Here is a 19,034-nt window from a genome sequence, read left to right on the forward strand (position 1 = left end):
CTGCTGTCCCCGGTTACTGCGCTTTCCCGAAGAGAAACCTAGAGTTTTTTCTCAGAAGGGATTGCACATGGATGGATATCTGTCACAGCTCCTTCCCAAAGAATATATAGCGGTTTTGCATGCTACTGGTTCCTCCATCCAGGAGGTCTCCTACACTTGGTTTCAAAGTCCCAGCATCCAACTGAAAACTTGACGGCTGCCTCATGCAGTGAACCAGAAGCAGCCTCCTGGACGACCCAAAGACGACGTTGCACTGGGACCTATGCTATAGCACTGTGCTGATGTATGGTCTCCCCCAGTAGGCGAGGAGACAGGTGGTATGGGAGGGGGTATCGCAGCCATTCAAGCTCATCTTACTCTGTGGCTTCAATCCTGAAGTCTGCCCTTCTGTACTGTGCCTACCAACATAATCTGGGCTTGGAGCAACTATTGTAGAGCAATCTGTAAGCATAAAACTATAATTTGTGGGTTTCTGGCTCAACCCCCCATTGATGACATCAACTTTTCATTCCCTGCTCTGGGAGCTATGGGTACATGGCACCCAAAAACTGTGAAATACAACCAGTGACTTCCACCCACAGCAGACTGGCAGCTCATCTGTTGTCACTAATGGTCTCCTTGGAGGAAAGCTTTTGTGGAAAAGTCTCTCTACATGTTTTATGGAGTCTATATTACTCTTCCAGCACAAAACCAGCCACAAGTATCCTATAACTAATTAGTACTCAATGGGATACAAGACTGAAGTCTTTTGTCTCCTGAGTAAATGAAAAGTTGGGCTTGAAGACTCAGTGCCAAAAGGAACAAAAAATGACAAAAGAGATATCCCCATATATTGAAGAAATTTTCCATGGCAAAAGCAGCTAAACATCTCACAGATAAGAGATAAATTGGAATAAACAGCTGTCAGTGTTAAATAAATATCCTGGATAATGTGCAGGACAGAAATAACTACAGCATCATCAAACTCCTTTCTTCACTTTATTTAGCTGTTCTTGCATGTAGCTCCCAACTTTGCACTGCTTCAGTTTGTGGAGCATTTATTTTTGAATCAGCTGCATTTGTTAAGACTGTAACAACGAAAGGCATTTCCTGAGAGGCTGCAAGGATGAGCAGCAAGAAAGAACAACAGCTAAGAAAATACGGGACCCTAGTAGTGCTTTTTCTCTTCCAAGTTCAGATTTTTGGTTTCGATGTTGACAATCGACCTACAACAGATGTCTGCTCGACACACACAATTTTACCTGGACCAAAAGGTGAGGAGTATCAGGTTGCTAATGCTAAGACCAGTACTGGTAAAGGATGATTTTTAAAAATAGAGACATGGAGGGCTTGTGGCATGGGCTGGGGATGAAAGACGTGAATTATTGCGGACTGTACAAACATCTAGAAAAGTGGAACTGTGATGGGGAAAAGTGATGAAGCCAGGAGATTTGAATTTGCTTTTGTTTAGTTTCAGGAACGGTGTCACATATTCTCAAATAAGTTAGAGTTGTCCTTTTGCATCTTTCTTCGGCCACGTAAATTTTCTCGTACTTCTTGTATTCATCACACAACCAGTACAGCTAACAGCCACAAATAGAGTGACTTTGTCTAAAAGTAAGCACCTATTGTGAACTGTTAATCGTTCACTTTGCACCTATATGTAGGGAGAGATATGCAATATTTAAAATTACTGAACTGTCATTATTTCCAAATGCTTACTTGTAAACAGAGCTCTGCTGCGTTCATCAGACCTGATCCAGCAGCTCCTGTTGAATTAAACAGATCCTTCACTACAGATTTCAATGAGAACTAGATCAGCTCTGGCATGTGCAGTTCTTTTATCTTTAAAACACTTTGCAAATATCTGAATCCAAATTTTCTGCATTAACTTATTTTTTGTGTTACACAACTAACGTCAATGGAATTGCCTGGAGGGTACCTCAGCCAAAAATTAGGTCCATGACATACAAATCTATCTTGCAGTGACAGATCTAAAATATATATTTCACACCACAGCTATTGCAGTTCAAACTATTGCTTTCTTTTTAGTAATTCATTGTATTTTTCTATAGGCTACAGACGGAGAGAAAAAAAATCAACTGATTTAAATTTTAAGCAGAAAAAAAGATTATCAAGTCAAAAGCACTGCTACAGACTCATTTGTTTTTATGATGGATTATTCAAATGCATGTTGCTTAAAGGACCACTTTTAATCAGCAAGTTAATTTCTTTATGATGACAATCCAAGCTTAAACTTTTGCTGCCACAGCATAAATGCGGAGAGATGTAATGATCCCCAAGGGAGCGAGTGGGAGTTTGTTTAGTTAGTATCTGAATAATGGCAGGCTGGAGAACAAAGTTTGACAGAATTGTGTTTAACAAGTCACAAGGCTAATGAGGTGGTCTGGTGACAACACGAGCGTAGCTGGGACTCCAGCTGGTTTCTGTGGTCTAGCTTGTATAGGGAGCATTTAAAGGTAGATATTATGGTTCTTTGCAAGTGTGATACTGAGAAAGTCTGGAGTTAGTCATTACCAGTCCTATTGCCTCCTGGCTGACACCAAGACAGAAGAGGTGCCAAACAGTATATTGGCACAGTCCACGATACTACTTTAAAATTAGATTACCATGCCCAGGATCCATGATTGGTAAAAGGAGTATTGAGTAAATCACCTCCAAATTACTGTCTCACACCCATTGCAGGTCATCAAATACATTTTTCAGTCTATGTGATATGATCCTATAGACCAATTTCAGTTCCTACCAGAGTTGAGCTCATCCAGGGCAGTTACAAGTGGCTCTAAACAGCACTGGTTGTTTTGACTGCCAGTCAGCTGGGCAATTAAAGACTGAGCAGGCTGGACGTGTGAACTACCCTGTTACTCCTCAGGCATCCCTTGTAGTCAAGGACGAAGCATGCTGACCTAATACGGAAGAATAAAGTCTGTCCTGCTGCCAGTTTTCCTCTATCCATCTTGTGTGTAGGGACTCAGAGCACATGATCTCCAGCCTAGGACTGCACCACAGCCACAGGCAACACTTTGCTGGTCAAACTTTAACTCTGACAATGGACAAGCCTCTGACTTCTGTTGCTGTTTTATTTTCTATGCTAGGTCTGTTGTGCCCCTTTGCCCATCATTCTCCAAAAAATGGGGTTTGACCCACCCTGCACAAGTTTCACCCCTCACCCCCATCTCCTCAGAATCTTTGGCTATGGTCGAACACAGCGGTGCTCCCACAAGACAGAGGTGCTGAGCTCGCACAGTATGTTGGCCAGCTTCTCCTACCACAACAGGCCAGGCTCCTGTTGCGACAAACTCCTCCTTCCATATGAACATGGGAGTGTCTGGACCAAAGCGCCTAGAAGTGCAAGGGATTAAGAGATATTCAATAGCTGTAAGACTTCCTACACTGTCGCACCTCACCTATCCCAGTGCAAGGCACAAATTGGCCTGTAGGCTAGATCCAGTCTGTGGGCTACAAGTGGGATGGTCCCCAGACCTATGCAGCAGCAATACTGCTGTTCCCATCACACAGCACAATGGAGAGGAGAAAGCTGAGGGACAAGTGGGGTTGTTTGGACAGGCTCAGAACTTACAGCCCTTTATTTCTTGCACTGTTGGAGGTTGCGTTACTCACTTCATCATCTAGGCATTCATAGTTGCTACAGGAACGAGCACCCAACCCCTCCGCATGCTCACCCTGAAAATCACCTGTTCAAAAAGCGTCATTAGTATCGTGCAAATTGGCCACTTCTTGTACAAGCCACGTGTAACTTGTCCAAGTTAATTCATGCACGCCAAATTCTTCCCCTTCAAAAATATACTCTTTGTTATGCTCATACCTGAGCTTTCACAAAAGAAGTACGGTATGAGTGGTGGGATGAAAAGAAAAGGTAATTCCAGGGTGATTACCAGGAAAGTCTTCAAACTGGTTGTGACAGTCCCACCAGCTCCCAAAAAGCATGAGGCAAAACCAGAAGCCATTGTGTGTAACACAAAGAGCCAGAAAATACTCTGGAAGGATGCAGTCTCCCAGGAACAGAAGGAATGCAGTAAAGGTCCTGTAAGCCTTTTGCACTTTCTGTTGCAATGATAGAAGTCAGTCTGAATTAAACTGCTCAGCATTAGAACCTAATTGGAGTTTAAGTCTGACCTCTGGCGGTTCTGCGTGGCGCAAACCAGGTGCCTTGCAATCACCTCCATCTATCTGCTGCTTTTCCATCGCCAGTGCAAGCCAATGAAAGCTGAAGTCTGTTTCTAAAGAATTATGCAAAGAAATTTTCTGAACAGGAACTCCAGAAAAAGGGAAAAAAAGAATAAGAGAAAAGCAAAAGCTGGCACTCCTCTCCCAGTTTCCCTTTCTAGGCAATGCTCGGGTCTCTTCTCAAAAAGAGGGGATTATTTTTAATGAACATAGTCCTAGTGCAATGGCTGTCTTGTTCTGCCTTCTGAAAAAGCTTTGGACATACACAGCAAGCTGGCTTATATAGCAATTAAAAATAAAAATGTGTGAGGCATTTTCTAGGACCCTTATTGAAATACCCTAGGAAACCAAAAAAGAAACAAATCTGTGCTTTGGACCAGAACAGATTTTCAGTATTTGTAGCTAGTGATTTTTGGTGTTTGACCTGAGATACAGCTTGGTCTTCGCTGGAGTGCTTTGGCACAGGACCTCTGAAAACTTATATTAGGTAATGCAGATCCACAGCTGAGTAACTAAGGCAATAAAGGCCAAGTGCTGTACTCCATCGACCTCTTGGTTCCGAAGACAACCAGATCAAGCATAAACAAAACAACGAATTTCCCAGGGCAGCCAAGTGCTTGGCCTAGCCAAATTAGTCATGGCCCTGTTGCTTACTTTCCACCCTTGCAAGCCTGGAAGCAGGGTGGCTGTTGCTGCTGCTGGGGAGGAACTGGCTCTGTGGGGAGCCAGCAGCTAGTGCAGAGACAGCAAAAGCACCAGCTGTTGGTCCATGCCTGGCAGCATCAGGAACACCAGGCTCTGCCCTCCTGGGCTCTCCCTTCAACTGGTGTCCCGGCTCTGTCCTTTCTTCTAGCTGCCCCCTCCTGGTGACTGTAAAGGAAGTTTTAAATGGCCTGTTGACATAGAGGAGATGGGATTTGACCTGGTCTGAGTAAATCAATAAGCAACAACATGAAGGCAGAAATAAGCAGAAGGACCAAAATTTTGATTCCTAAACTCCCATTAAAAGCATAAGCAGAGGGAGAAGAAGACTAGGGCAGGGGCTGGCTCTGCAGAAGTGTGGAGCAAGGCTACAGCTGATTTCATGTGGATTCCTGGGAGCTCAGTGCTTCAGAAGACTGGCTCTAGATCTTGCTATCATGTCCCAGGTCCCAGCTCATTTCCTCTGAAATCCAGACACAGGAATTTAAAAGGTCTTGAATCAGATCCAGGCTGAGAAATTGGAATGAGATGAAATCTGAAGAATACCGGGAGTTTCCCATAGCAATTTAGATGTAAAGCGTTTCCTTATTATTATTTCTGACAAATGATGCTTATAAACTCTGTGACATTGGCTGGCGCCTTAAAATAGCATTTACTGTGGTCTCCAGTATAGCTGTCCATCTCTCAGCTTTAATTGTGCTTACGCAATTCCACTCCTGGAAAATCTCAAACTCACTCAGAAACCAGATATGCTGCTATCCACATTTCCTTCTGAAAATATAAAATGCCTTACCACATCCTATAGGCTATTCAAACCCATAACTAAACTTCCCTCTTAGAGCCTCACATTTGATCTGAAGAGCCCTTTAATTTCAACACTTAATTCTATTTTTTATGTCTTTTAGACTTCCTCATGTTAGTATATGTTAAGTTTCTGAAGTTTATCAGCCTGAGTTGCAAAGCATGTAAGTGGGGACTTAAATACATAAATTCAAGAGATATTGAGTCTGTATTTCTTACCTATGTCAGTCTGATTCCTCACTGAAGCCACTGCAATCCGTGGGTCTCTGAGATCATGTCAGAATGTCAGGGGAACAGGCTGGGAAAATTAAATTGGGCAGACCAAATGAAAAGAGAATCCAGAATAATTTAGATTATTTGTGTTATTAAAGAAATAATGTACGTCCCAGTCATGCACAAAGGCTCAGACTTTTAAATACTACAAATCGGCAGAGCCTCACTGAGCCCACTGAAGGCTTGGGTCTGGCTCACACAATGCAGTAGAAGAGGGTATTTGTACTGAAGTCAATGGACATTTGTAAGTGGAAAGTGGAAAAGTAAGCAGAGAATCCAGTTTATTCTTGAAGATTCTTTCAATTTCACCAGGGAAGGTGACGGGGCCCCTGTTGTCTAATTTGGAGCTGGGTGAAAAAAGACAACGTGTCCGAGAACTTGTGAGCAAAATGCTTTATTTCTCATGGTGGAATCTGTGGAGCCCTGTGCGTTCCTGCAGGACACCTGGAGAGTGGCTATGGATGCAGTTGCACCTACAGCTGCACTCGTCTGTGAGGGGTTTTGACCATCTGACCATGTGGTCCTTCCTTCACCTTGTGCTGGCTCGGCTGTTTACTCATCAGACTTTTCACTGAGCTGATTCAGCTCACTCACTAAAAATGTGTGTGCCTTATTCATATCCCTCTCTTTAGTGAACTGAATTCCTTCAACATGGGGTTGGAAGACTGCTCACCATCAGGCAGAGGGGAGGGAGGCGTGCAGGCCAGTGTTTGTGGCTGAAGGGAGGAGGAATGACATGGAAGAGAACATTGTGTCAGACAGGGAGATGTCAAGAAATCCTGTCCTCGCCAGCTATATATAGCTTGAAAGTAAGAATCCCCACTGCTATGGGAAATTTGCTAAGGACACTGAAAGTGAAATTAGAGGAAATTTTGAGGCTTTCCATTGACGTAGCTGTGATGTGTTAGTACACTGGAAAGACAAACTGGGCTGTATTTGCTGTGACTCCCTCTGGTGACAAAACTTCTCAACAGAGATTGTACATGTGCAAGTGCTGCAAAGGTTCACTGTGCTCAGGGTCACTCAGCATCCGTAGGCTGCAGAGATAATCCTGCGGCTATCTGCAAGGCTCCTACAGGAGGGCAAGGCTTCAGTTGCTCACGGAGGACTCTCAAAGCTTCAGAATTAGGCACATGTCGTTATCCCTTTAGTTTAATACCCAGGAGAGGCAGAAACACCTACACTCTTAAGCCTCTGTCTGTGGAGATGGGGAGGGTCCCTCAGGTGGAAGTACAAGCGTGAAACATGGAACTCAGCAGAACTGTCACATGTGATTAGAGGGTAAAACCACGTAACAGATTCCATACAAAGGTGGGTCATTGGCTATACCTAGGAGTGCTAAATGCATCCAAGGCAAGACGTGCAAAGCATCCATGTGTATACTAATTAAGATTAACCATCCTTCCCCTATCACAGCAAGTCAGTCGTGCCCCAGGGCTTCTCAAAGACATTGTTGCCCGGCTTTTTTCAATTCAGAGTATCTGATGTAGGAGGAGAACTGTGCTGTAGCCCAGCATAAGTGGTGTTTCTATCATTTGAAAGAGCGGGTATGCCTTGGAGTGTGGGGGAAAGGTATACCTGCAAAAGAGAGGCTGAGAAAGCATTAACATTTCTGTAGTATTTTTGGTCAGGAGACAGGAACTGGAGTTGACCTGAGGCCATGACTTGCCAGCATACCTGGCAAAGTGTCTCAGTAAAACCCTTCATGGACCCAGGGAGTTTCTCAGCAGAACACCAAGTGAAAAGGCAACATCCTCATAGAGAAACACATGCATAAGCCCAGCTAGAAGCCTCCTCCCAGCTTTAGCCTTTAGGCAGCCTGCAGAATTGCTCTCACCCTGATGCAGGGCTGCCTCTACAGATAAGTGTGGATTCCATAATCCCCCAAAATTACACCATGATTCTCCAAGAACCGGGGTCAGCACTTGATCACAAGACTTGAAGAATTACTAAACATATGTGAAGAATTTAACCTGAAAACTTCCTCCATTCATGAATACAAAACAGATAAATTACCTACAAAAGATTCAGCAGGGAAATCGAAGTCCCTTGAAGGTCAGTAAATTCTTACTAATTAAATTCTTACCAATTAAATTCTTGCCAAATGTAACCTCTCGACATTGTGTTATTTAGTGAAACTCCTAAAAAGGCAGAGCCCCTTTCCACTGCCGAAAAATCCTGCTGATTATTAGACCTTCAGCATTTTCCTGAGCTTGTTTATAACACAAGGAAGGACTGGGGTTCCCTCTCAATTATGATTAAAATTTTCTAATGGCTGCAAAAGTCATTTACTGTGTACGGCTTCTGCTTTCCTTCTGTCTCGCACAGTCCCAAGTTGGAAAAGTCTAGTAATTTATTGTTCCATGTGTTCATTTTAATAATCTGGTATTTTAAATTTGTGACACAGAAGTGAATCAGCTTGAGGGAATACTAACAGGGTTGAGAAATGGTCTTGCTTCAGCTACTGGCTCCAAGTGCTTCACCTATGCTTCAGGTGCCAGTGCAGTGCGCTAGATGACATCCTTGCAACCACAATTTTAATGTGACAATATGCTAATTAGGTTAAAACTTAACCTGACACTGCCCCAAGTGTAAAGCAGCACCAAGGGGAGGTTAACCTCTAGGTATAGACTACAAGCGCATGAGGTCAGGGAGCAGAGGGGTTTTTTTTCTGTAAGAAAACTCACGTTGTACAAATCACAGTAGTACAAAATTCAAAAACCCAGTCCTGAGTACTGGCAGGATTTAGATTTTTTTTCTGGCAGATTACAAAGAAGTGGCTAATACAGTACGATGTCCTGTCCACACGAAGTCCCAGAGGAAAGAGAGAGATAAATTAGAGACGAAGCCAACTCACCCCCTGCCCAAAATAAAGTCAACGAAGCTCTCACAATCGCTCCTACTTCGTTGCAAATTACAGCGAGACCACAAGGGGGGAGCGTAACCCAAGAGTTCACATTTCTTGCAAAAAAAAAAATGAGATCACTGCACACAAAAGCTAAAAGGGGAGACAATGCTTTTATAACACCATATTATCGAGCTCTGGGCTTAATCCAGTCATAAATTAACAATGAGATGGTACCACTAATTAAAACTGTTTGCTTCTACCCTTGCTTTGTAATGGCCTACCCGTTCTCAGCTGCAATAGGGGAGAAAAGCAGGATTTCCCTCCCTTACAGACAGGCAAATTATTATTCTTCCAATTTTCCTAGGAAGAGAAACTAAGGTAGAGTGTGGTAGGCTGCTTTATGCCTATGAAACAGGTCATAGATCTTAGTTTCCTCTCCCTTAGGCTTTTATTAGGGCTTGAGCAAAAATTGGGACTACATGAGGTGTTAGCAATAAACGTTGAGACACTCCCTGATCTCTCAAAATCTCCAAAACAAACTTTCCCACACCTTTTACCCCTTTCACCTGTCAGCTCTCAGCCCATACAGGGCAACCCCTAGCTTCATCTCCAGCAGCCCTGTGTGCAAAAAGCTTGCTCCAGTGTCTCTCAGAAAAAGCCACTGCAGATTTCAGAGGCTCGAAGTGTTGAAACTGAGATTGGAAGAAAACATCTTTGGAAAGTAATTCTCTACTTGTTGACTTTCTTTCCTGGGCTATCTTTCTAAGATTAACGGTCTAAGCAATGTTTCTTACCCCACAAAAAAGCATCTTGCTTGCCCAGAGGTCTTCCTTCTGCAGCAAACAACAGTCTTTCTAGAGCCTTTAACCCATCAGAGCAGCCTGCAAGCCACAGGGAATGTGGCTACCTGGCCTGAGGGAGGTGATGAGGACTGCCAGGGTGACAAGCCCTGGTTTGGAAGGCACGGGCCAAAGAAACTCCCTCAGCAGTTTCTACACCAGACCCAGAGTTACAGCATATCTTACGCAAAGGAATTCATCGCACTGGGAAAGGCTGGACATCAAAGCCTCCTATGTCTCCCTTCCCTGCTGGAGAGTGCAGTTCATTTGTTAAATATCCCAATGTTTCCTTTCTAGTCAGGACTCATCCAGCTTTTCCAGCCTTTGAATCACACCCTGCTTCCTTTCTATTATCACACATTTCTCCCCCTGTATGGGTTTGCAGACCGTGATCAGATCAGCTCTTAACCTCCTCCTGGAATTTCATTTCACAAGCCCTTTGTCAGCCTCTGGGAATCTTTTCTGAATTTCTGAACTACTGAGAAGTGACTTTTACACTTTTCTCAAGGGTTTCATAGATGGGTTTGGAAAGGACAATTTCTTGGTTTCTCAGTTGTAAATGTTGTTAGCGCTGAGGTCAAGAGCAAAATTAAATCGTACATTCTCTGGTTGTGCTGTTTAATAGCTGTAGACAACAACCCAGTACAACAGGCAGGCATCCTTCCATCAGCTCCAGGCTCAGACCCACAGCTTCAGCTGGATACTTAAGAAGCTTGGCTTTTGGAAATATATACTGACTTTTCCAGTATTTTTAAGAACCAGTGAAAATAGAGATGTTTAAAACTTCTACTGCTGTTTGATTATAGCCTTTCTCCTTTCTACTTTATCCTGTGGCAGTTGATGTTAAAAACAAACAAAGCGCCTGAGTGAGCCAGCACTTGTTTCCTCCTTGTCCATCCCTCCAGCAAATGCTTCCTCCCTCTATCGTGGACTGAAGTTGAGCCCTTTATCTTCATCATCTTGGACCACTGACCATCCTCCCCAATAGGGCATCCTGACTGACACTGTGAATCTGTCCTCCACAACAGAGTCCCGAAACTGAAGGCTTTTTTGGCATAATGGGACAGACTCAGCTCGGGCCCCATAACTGACATGGAAAGGAGCCAAACAGCTAATACCACATTTTATATGCTGCAATTAATATGCACCACTTCACATCTGTCATCACCCCACAGAACAGCCCCTGATATGCTACCTACGGCTACAGAAGTAGGAGAAGGTAAATCAGGAATGAGTGGGCATTATTTTTCAGAAAATAAGAACGAGATCCAATGAAACGATCAGTCTGAAAGCAACCATGGAAAGCTACTTTCTCTCTCAGCCCATAATTAAATCATCGACCTCTTTGTCAGAGTATATTATAGGGGCCAAAAATATAAAGGAGTTTAAAAGGCACAAGACTAACCTGTGCAAGGAAGAGTCACTAGTGGCTGCTCACAAGGGGTCTGGATGCAGTGCTAGGCTCAGGCAAGCACTTTAAACCACTGCTCGTGAGAGGCTGGAACTGCCCGCCTGGGTCATAGTCACCCTCAGCACACCCAGTTCCCTGAACACCTTCTGCCAGGGCTGGAGGCACCATCTTCAGTGAGACAGGTTATTGGTCTTGTCACGAAATGCTGTTCTTCTGTCATCACTTCTCTTTTGCTGACATCCAGACAGACTTCCCTATCTCGGGTCTCCATATGCTGAACTGCAGTCTCTTCTCCCTTGCTGGGCTGTGGGCATAGACACAACTGGCTGCCTCTCACGCATAAGATCCTGGCTTGGCCAAGAGACTGTGGCACTGCTTCCCACCACACGGCAAGGTTTATTGCAAACAATAGTATGGAGCAGGGGGAGAGGCTTTGGAAGGCTGCCTGTACTCAGAGCTGGTCGTTTGGTGCAAGGGTCGTCATCCCCCCAGCATTTGTCAAAAAAAAAAGAAAAGAGGAAAGATGTTCTTGGGATTTGGCTCAAAACTAAGAATTAGAAGACAAGAAAATCAAGTCTAGTTGTGCCTCTGATTTCCTGCATCATGTCAAGTGAAATGATATGCTGCCTAAGGAAGGAGATAACATTTCTTTCCTATTACTTGCTGTCTTGCTCCCTTAAGATCCTAAGCTGCTCAATGCTTACAATAGTAAGAGTACTTATACTGTACCATACAGTAACCCGTGTAATAGGGTCTTGATCTCATTTGGAGAAATCTCTGCTCTACTGTAATAAATGCTATGAATTTACCCTTTACAGATAAGCTGCATATGACATTTTCAAAATAAAGTACTGGAGTAATTGCAAAACATGTTTGTTATATCAACATATAAATGTCACCTGTCAAAAAACGAAGGCAAGACTTCTGCAGTACTACGTGCTAAGGTCTATGTTAAGATCTATTTCAACATATTTACATTCCTCCCATTCCAAAAGCATCTGCATACCTTGAACACAGAGTCACTACAAACAGTCACTCGGAACAATTAATAAATTCCTATTGCCTCCCTGGCAGTTCTTCCATGGGTGTACAGGTTTCCCAACAGAGGAAGACTAGATTATTTAACTGCTTTATGGCTAATACGGTTTAAAGGGCAGGAACAGAAGTTGGTATTGTATAGTGCTTATGTTGGAACAGCCTCTCTGAAAGGGAATGTTTTTAGCTTTTCCTAATGATGGTCAGATTCATCAGCTCTTCACTGGAAATTTATCCCACGACTACTGTGTCTTCAATGTGAAATAAAAAGAAATGAGTAGTAAAAAAACTGAGAACTTTACTTTCTGAGGATGTATAGTTGTACTTACTGCACTGAGAGAAATGTACCATGACACTTTATTTTCTGGTTTTTTTGTAAGGGGATGAAGGTGAAAAAGGAGATAGAGGAGAAGTGGGCAAACAAGGGAAGGTTGGACCAAAAGGACCAAAAGGTATTTATGACAGTTTGTTGGCTATTACTGGTATATGAATATCATTATACATCACTGTATTGGTGCATATGATCATTTAATGCTTTTCATTCCTGTTGCATCAGTAGATTTCACAATCCTGTCAAACATTAATCAGTGAACCTAACAATACTCGGAGAGCTTGATGCAATTCCTACCGATACGCAAGACAGCTATATATAGCAATACATTTAGAGTCATATAATATAGAGTCACATTTATTGCTGCTCTCCCAAGTGGCTGTCATAAACGAGATCCAGAAGATTCAGATCATATGTATAATCATTACCCACATCATACGTATAATCAGAAAGATTACTGTTCTCTTATTGAAATGATCCTTTATTTGAAACTGAATTTTGAGAGTTACTTCCTAGTAATATATCAGGATGCTCAACAAAATTCAGTCTCAGTTGTCCCTATTTTGCAGTAAAGCAAACAGAGGCACACACTGAGAAAAAAAGTTTCTCTCATCAATGAGCATCTGAGAACAAGGAGTCACAGATGTCTCAGGACTCAGCCCTATTAAACATACCCCGTATCAACACAGTGAGCCGGGCAGAGCATTCGGAGGCACCAGATGTGATGGTGTCAGCCTTGTTTGCATACTCTAACTCAAAAGCTTAATTTGTCATTAGAGTTTAATGATAATACTTATCCATGGTCTTTCTTCCTTGACAGTAAGACTAATCGGGAATGTTTTTACTTTTATAGAAACTTTAAAATCACCCTGTTACTATTGCTATACTACAAAATCTTTTTGATTTTTAAGTGCATTCATATGACTTTGCTTCTTACCTATAAAAGAAGACCAGATAAGATAGAATGGAATCAGGTAACCAACCATTTATGAAGCATCTTAATGATGTTAAATTCAGTGTGCAAACTGAGACTCCCTAAATTGGGCTGTCATCATTAGCCAGCTATTTCAGAACTTAAACTATTAATCAATTAAAAAGGCATCCATTATTTTAGTGCTCTGAGGACTGGGAAAGCACATACAGCACAACTAGTAGATCCCTATTTTCAGTTCTGCTTTGAGAAGGATTCCCAGCTGAGCCTCAAAGAAGAAGGAAAGGCTTTCGTCTGGGGGGGGGGGAAATCACAAATAAAACCTGCTGTCGGCCTGGTTTGGCTGTGAAGTAAAATCAGTATTTGAATACTCACTAGCAGTTTTTGTTTGTATTTTCTGTACAAAAATATGAAGTTTCTGGGCATTTGAACAGGAAGTTCTACTAAGGTGTCTTGCAAGGTCCTACTGTTGTATCTTACAGTAGCAGAGATCTGTGCTGTCCTCCTCCAACCATCCTCACAGGGCTCCACTCATTTTGACTTTGCCACACATGTGGACTGGCCACACTCAGGAAAAACAGCAGCAGTAGAGACCTAAATGGACAAAACCCATCCATACTCTTTTCGTCTTATTTCTTCTCTCAGGAAATAAAGGACCTGTGGGGGATATTGGTGACCAGGGAATGCTTGGGAAAATCGGTCCAATTGGTGGAAAGGGTAAGCTCTGGTCTGGGAATTTTCTTGTTTTTTCCCTCAAAGTAAATATGTGTTTTGTGAGAGTTCCAGGTGTGGAGTAATATCAAATAACAGCTGTGACCAATGCTCTCCAAGTAAAGTTATGCATAAAGATAGGTGACAACAGCTGACTGAGATATTCGTGTTTTACTTCCCACATGCAATATATCTGACTTACTTGGCTAAACTAATTTGCTTTATGAGTTAAAAAATCAGTCATATTTGATGGTAAAAGAGGTAGGGAGAAATCCGACCCTTGTGAAGTAAATTCTCTGAACACTCTAAAAGAGAAAGCCAAATTTGTGCCTCTGCTTTGGACGCTGAAGGCCTCAGTCAGTATTCTGCTGCTGCTCAGGATGCCACCCCTTGTCACCTGCACTGCTGTAGGAGACGTGGACAATAATTTCATGAATTTATGCTCTGGTTGCCTGAGAAAAGGCTCAGACATTCCTTTCCGGTATTCCTGAAGAGCTACTTAAGAAGGAATATTACTACTGCCACAAGGAGACCTGCCTTGAAAGCTGAGCAGGGACTCCACCATCCCCAGGGGAACTCTGTGGTCTCTAACCAGCACATCAACCCAGGCGTGTGGGTGAGTGGGTGGAACAACCTCTCCTGGGAGCTTCTCAAGCCAATGTTGTTAATAAACCTTTGATGGCCTCTAGCCAGTCTCAGTATCAGAGAAGAACAAAAGAATTTGGCCTGAGGGACTAATTTTCAGAAGTACCAGACAACTGAAAACACCCATACCTACCTCCTAAGATGTCTTCAGTCACCAAAGGAGACTAGAATTTAAGAATCCCACAAATCACTTATCTTTATCTACAAGTAAACCAATACTCTGAGCCTTTAAATCAAGCTTGCTCTCAACCTGAATGTACAATTTATTGTCCCCTTCTGTTTTTTCTCATTTTATTTCTTTATTTGCAGAAGCAAAGGTCACTAAGTCACTGTTTAAATCTACTATTAAACATCCGAGTTCTTAATGAAGCAACCCTGAAATTTCAGCTTATAAGTGTGCAGTGTCAAACAATGCTAATTAAAATGACAGCCAACTCCTAATTTCTTTTAAAAAAACCACAACATATGACACATGTAAAGGAAAAGGCACATCAAAACATGGCCATCAAAAAGGCTGAGCAAGCATTAGCATTTTTTGACCTCTGAAGGTTTTAATTTGTAAAAGAAGAGCTGACATGAGTTTCAGATAAAGTCCAGCTGTTCTGATCCACATTACAGCTGGGATTTTTTTAAAAGCTGGTCACCTCCACTTACACAGCAGCACAGCATTTGAAGAAGTATTTCTATTATTTTTATGACTTACAGAAGAAAGGGAAAGCAGTTGGATGACAATAAATCACATTTCCATGAGCGATATCTGAAATGAATGCTGCTCCTTACTGACCTCATTTCGTGCAGGTGCTAACTGCTGCCCGCACACTTAATCTGTTGCACACATGAATTCAGTGGCTTCGTGCACATCAGCCTCACCTGGTGGCTCACCCCATCATGGAGCTACTGAACACAGGGAAGAGCTCTGTCCTGCAAGGCAATGAGAAAACCCAAGTCTCACCTCCTGCAGATTTCTTGAGTGCTTCCAGCCTCTTGGGATCATTGTGCAGTTTATATTTAAAGCAAGTGGTACCAGGAACCAGCAGCACACGAGATGCCTGTGTTATCAGTGAGTTACCTATTAAAAGGTTCTCCTTATTTTCATACACCACAATTAATCACAGTTTGTTTGACTTGGCACATCTGCCAGTACAGTACATCAGGGCTTCCTATCAGCAGCACACCGTTAATATATTATTAAACAGGTTTTTCAAATATGCTCCGCTGACATGTGCACTGTCTGGGATCTGAGCTTATATTTTTCTCTTTATTCAGGTGACAAAGGAACCAAAGGCTTACCAGGGGTTTCTGGAAAAAAGGGAAAAGCAGGTATACTATGCATCCTTCTCTGCAGAATGGTCAAGTCTGCTGGGTCTTTGATGTCAGGATTGGTTTTTCTGGAGTTTCATAAAATTTTGAGGCCCATGGACAAATTTGAGAAGAGATGAAATGAATAAGAAGAGACTGAAAAAGTTTTGTTTAGCAAAACGATGGCTTGGGTAAGGACGTGGCTGATGCCTATGCTTATACCAACATACACAAAATACGGAGAACAGTTACCTAAATTAATGGCAATGTTTGATATCATAAAAACTAACACATAGACAGGCCAGCAGTACATTTATACTAGAAACTAGAATAAAGTTTCTGAATACCAAAGGAATGAAGTCCTCTAACTCTATTGAGTTTCCCAATAGGAGCACAGGGACAAAAAAATAAGTGATTGTAGGTAGAGCATAATCTATTGTCAAATGAATGCAATGTGTTTGCTTACAGGATGAAAATTTGGATCTGATGACCCATAAATTTCTTCTCAGTCCTAATAACCTTGAATGTTTTCCCACCTTGAATGTACAGTTTTGTTCATTTTTAAGAGATTTCATATGCAATGCAAGTTTGGTTCTTAATGGGAAACCATCAGCAACAATTTTTCTTCCTGAGAATAACAGAGGAAAAAAAAAAACCCTGTACCAAGCCAGATTTCAGTTTACCAACAAAAATATAACTGAGACTTCAGTGCTTGAAATCTATTAATTATTTGAGTTAGTATCAACTATTTCTGCTGTACCACAGCTGCATGCAGTTCACTAACATGGTCCTTCTATCAAAGTTTGCCAGTCTCACCTCTATGCATACTCAAAAAACTTCTTCATGAAGAAAAAAGCAGTTTCCCATTTCATAGAGGCTGTTATTCCTACGAGAAGACCAGGGAACCAGTGCTGTTTATGGATATGAAGGCAGACCTTTGGCATTCAGACATAAGGCTGTAGTGATCAGCATGACAAGCCACATCTCTGCAGTTTGATGGAATCAATGATGAGAGGGGCAGAGGAAGCGCAAATTCTACACTGATATGGGTGGAAGAAAGATGGCAAATCTTTCATTCACATATTTTGAAGTATGGACCTTGAAGCCAGTTAGCAAGGGAGTGTACAGAGCCAAAATATTAAGTGCTTTGATCAAGAGAAGTATGGCCAATGGGGCACAGTGAGACTGGCTGTCCATAAGTAGAGGCCAAGCCTTCAGAAGGTTTGGAAGTGGGCTACAGCTGACCCTCCACGCACACAGACACACACAAGTGCTTCTAAACAGAAAAATCCTATGTCCTTTGCATTTATCAGGCACGGTCTGTGACTGTGGAAGATACCGCAGAGTTGTTGGACAACTGAATATCAATGTTGCTCGGCTTAACACATCCATCAAGTTTCTAAAGAATGGTAAGGATCATTATGTATTAGATGTGATTTATTTGGCTCCTATAACATTTATCATTGCTATTCTTCTACCATTGCTGCTCTATGGTAGCATCCATAGATGACCCAGAGAGAGGGTCCCACTGTGCAAGGCACACACAGAGAAGAGAAAGTCTTACACCTGTAAGGATATAAGCAGCAGATGAATAAAAGCAAAATGAATACAGAAATGATCAACAGCACAACATAAAGAATGGTGAAAAGCACAAGGCACAGCTTGCTAACCACCTCTGTGCTGCCAGTCTGCTCAGGCTCAGCAGCCCCTCAGGCAATGAAAGGAAAAAGTTTCTGCCAATCTGCTCCAGAGAGGTGGGGGAGGAAATAGGAACCTCTTGATCTTTCTGCTGCACAGGAAGGCTGCGGACACGGCACTCCTAGCGCTCCCCTCAGTCCTGTATCATTGTCCTGTAACAAGGGACCAACACATGAGTTATAAGAGGCCATGTTTGCAGACAGCGCTGTCAGGTGGACGGTGCAAACTGCCCCCAGTGAAGGGAAGGAAGCTTGTTTCCCGGTGTAACAGAGATTTTTAGAAGGCTCCACCACTTCTTCTAGAACTCAGTCTGTTTCAGTAAATTAAATGTGTCTGAGACTGTACTCTGGCACTGTGGGCAACCAGCACCGAACAGCCCTCATCTGTAATATTAAATTCTACAAAACTGAATGCTGTATTATCAGGAGTGTCCCTCTACTAACTCCTAGACCTGGGGAGTAACTCCTGAATCATTTGGGAGAGTGTTAGTTGCCCAAGGCCAAAGCTCTGCTCAGGACCATTCCAGCAATCCATCAGCAGGGACAATCAACTTCCAGCTGCCCAGGCATGCTCCTTGGCACTGCTTAATTAACTAGGACATATGCTGGTTGAGAAGTTTGCCCTTTAAACCTGCTGAGCAGCCACAGTTTTCTTCCTAGTCTTCTAGTATTCAGAGCTGCTGTAGCCACTAAGTTATCTATACCCCTGTGTTTCTATCCCAGCGCATTCCTTCACAATCTGTATTCAAGAACATGCAAAGCAACGGGAGTGATCCAGAGTCAGACATTGCTATTTGTCCATTTAGCATGCATTAATTTGATTAGTACTAGATATCTGTGAAGTATCTTACTTAAGTGTAGTTACTTAACTTAAATACTAGATATCTGTGAAGTATCTTACTTAAGTGAACTTAAGTGTCACAGGAGACACATTGCCAATCAGGACTGAATAGTTCTTGTCCTAATGTGTGCAAGGTGCTTGTAAGTCCCATTAGTAGCATCAGTCTCTGATTATGTCCTCATCATTCATCACAAATTCAGTGGTGGGAATGCTTTTCCTCTCTCCCTTTTATTAATTCTAATGTAAAAACCTTATTGTCATACTGGAACAGAAGCACCTTCAATGCCTGTTGACATACCATTGAGCAATGTTTTTTTCCCCTTTAAAGTTATAGCAGGTATCAGGGAGACAGATGAGAAATTCTATTACATCGTGAAAGAAGAGAAGAATTACAGAGAAGCCTTGATCCACTGCAGGGACAGAGGAGGAACACTGGCCATGCCTAAAGATGAGGCAACCAACACCCTGATTGCTGACTACAT

At 42.5% G+C, this 19,034-nt stretch overlaps 1 protein-coding gene across 1 annotated transcript in view; it reads left to right on the forward strand.

The window, feature by feature from the left end:
• Nucleotides 1–806: 806 nt before the first annotated feature.
• Nucleotides 807–19,034, forward strand: part of COLEC10 (collectin sub-family member 10 (C-type lectin)) — an 18,461-nt gene continuing 233 nt past the window's right edge. The window contains exons 1-6 of the mRNA XM_009881030.1: nucleotides 807–1,253; nucleotides 12,478–12,549; nucleotides 14,005–14,076; nucleotides 15,982–16,035; nucleotides 17,328–17,423; nucleotides 18,881–19,032. Coding sequence (XP_009879332.1) covers nucleotides 1,106–1,253; nucleotides 12,478–12,549; nucleotides 14,005–14,076; nucleotides 15,982–16,035; nucleotides 17,328–17,423; nucleotides 18,881–19,032 — 594 coding nt within the window. The 5' untranslated portion in view covers nucleotides 807–1,105. The remainder of the gene's footprint in view (nucleotides 1,254–12,477; nucleotides 12,550–14,004; nucleotides 14,077–15,981; nucleotides 16,036–17,327; nucleotides 17,424–18,880; nucleotides 19,033–19,034) is intronic.

The sequence above is a fragment of the Charadrius vociferus genome, unplaced genomic scaffold, assembly GCF_000708025.1.
Source record: "Charadrius vociferus isolate BGI_N301 unplaced genomic scaffold, ASM70802v2 scaffold2, whole genome shotgun sequence".
NCBI classification, from domain to species: domain Eukaryota; kingdom Metazoa; phylum Chordata; class Aves; order Charadriiformes; family Charadriidae; genus Charadrius; species Charadrius vociferus.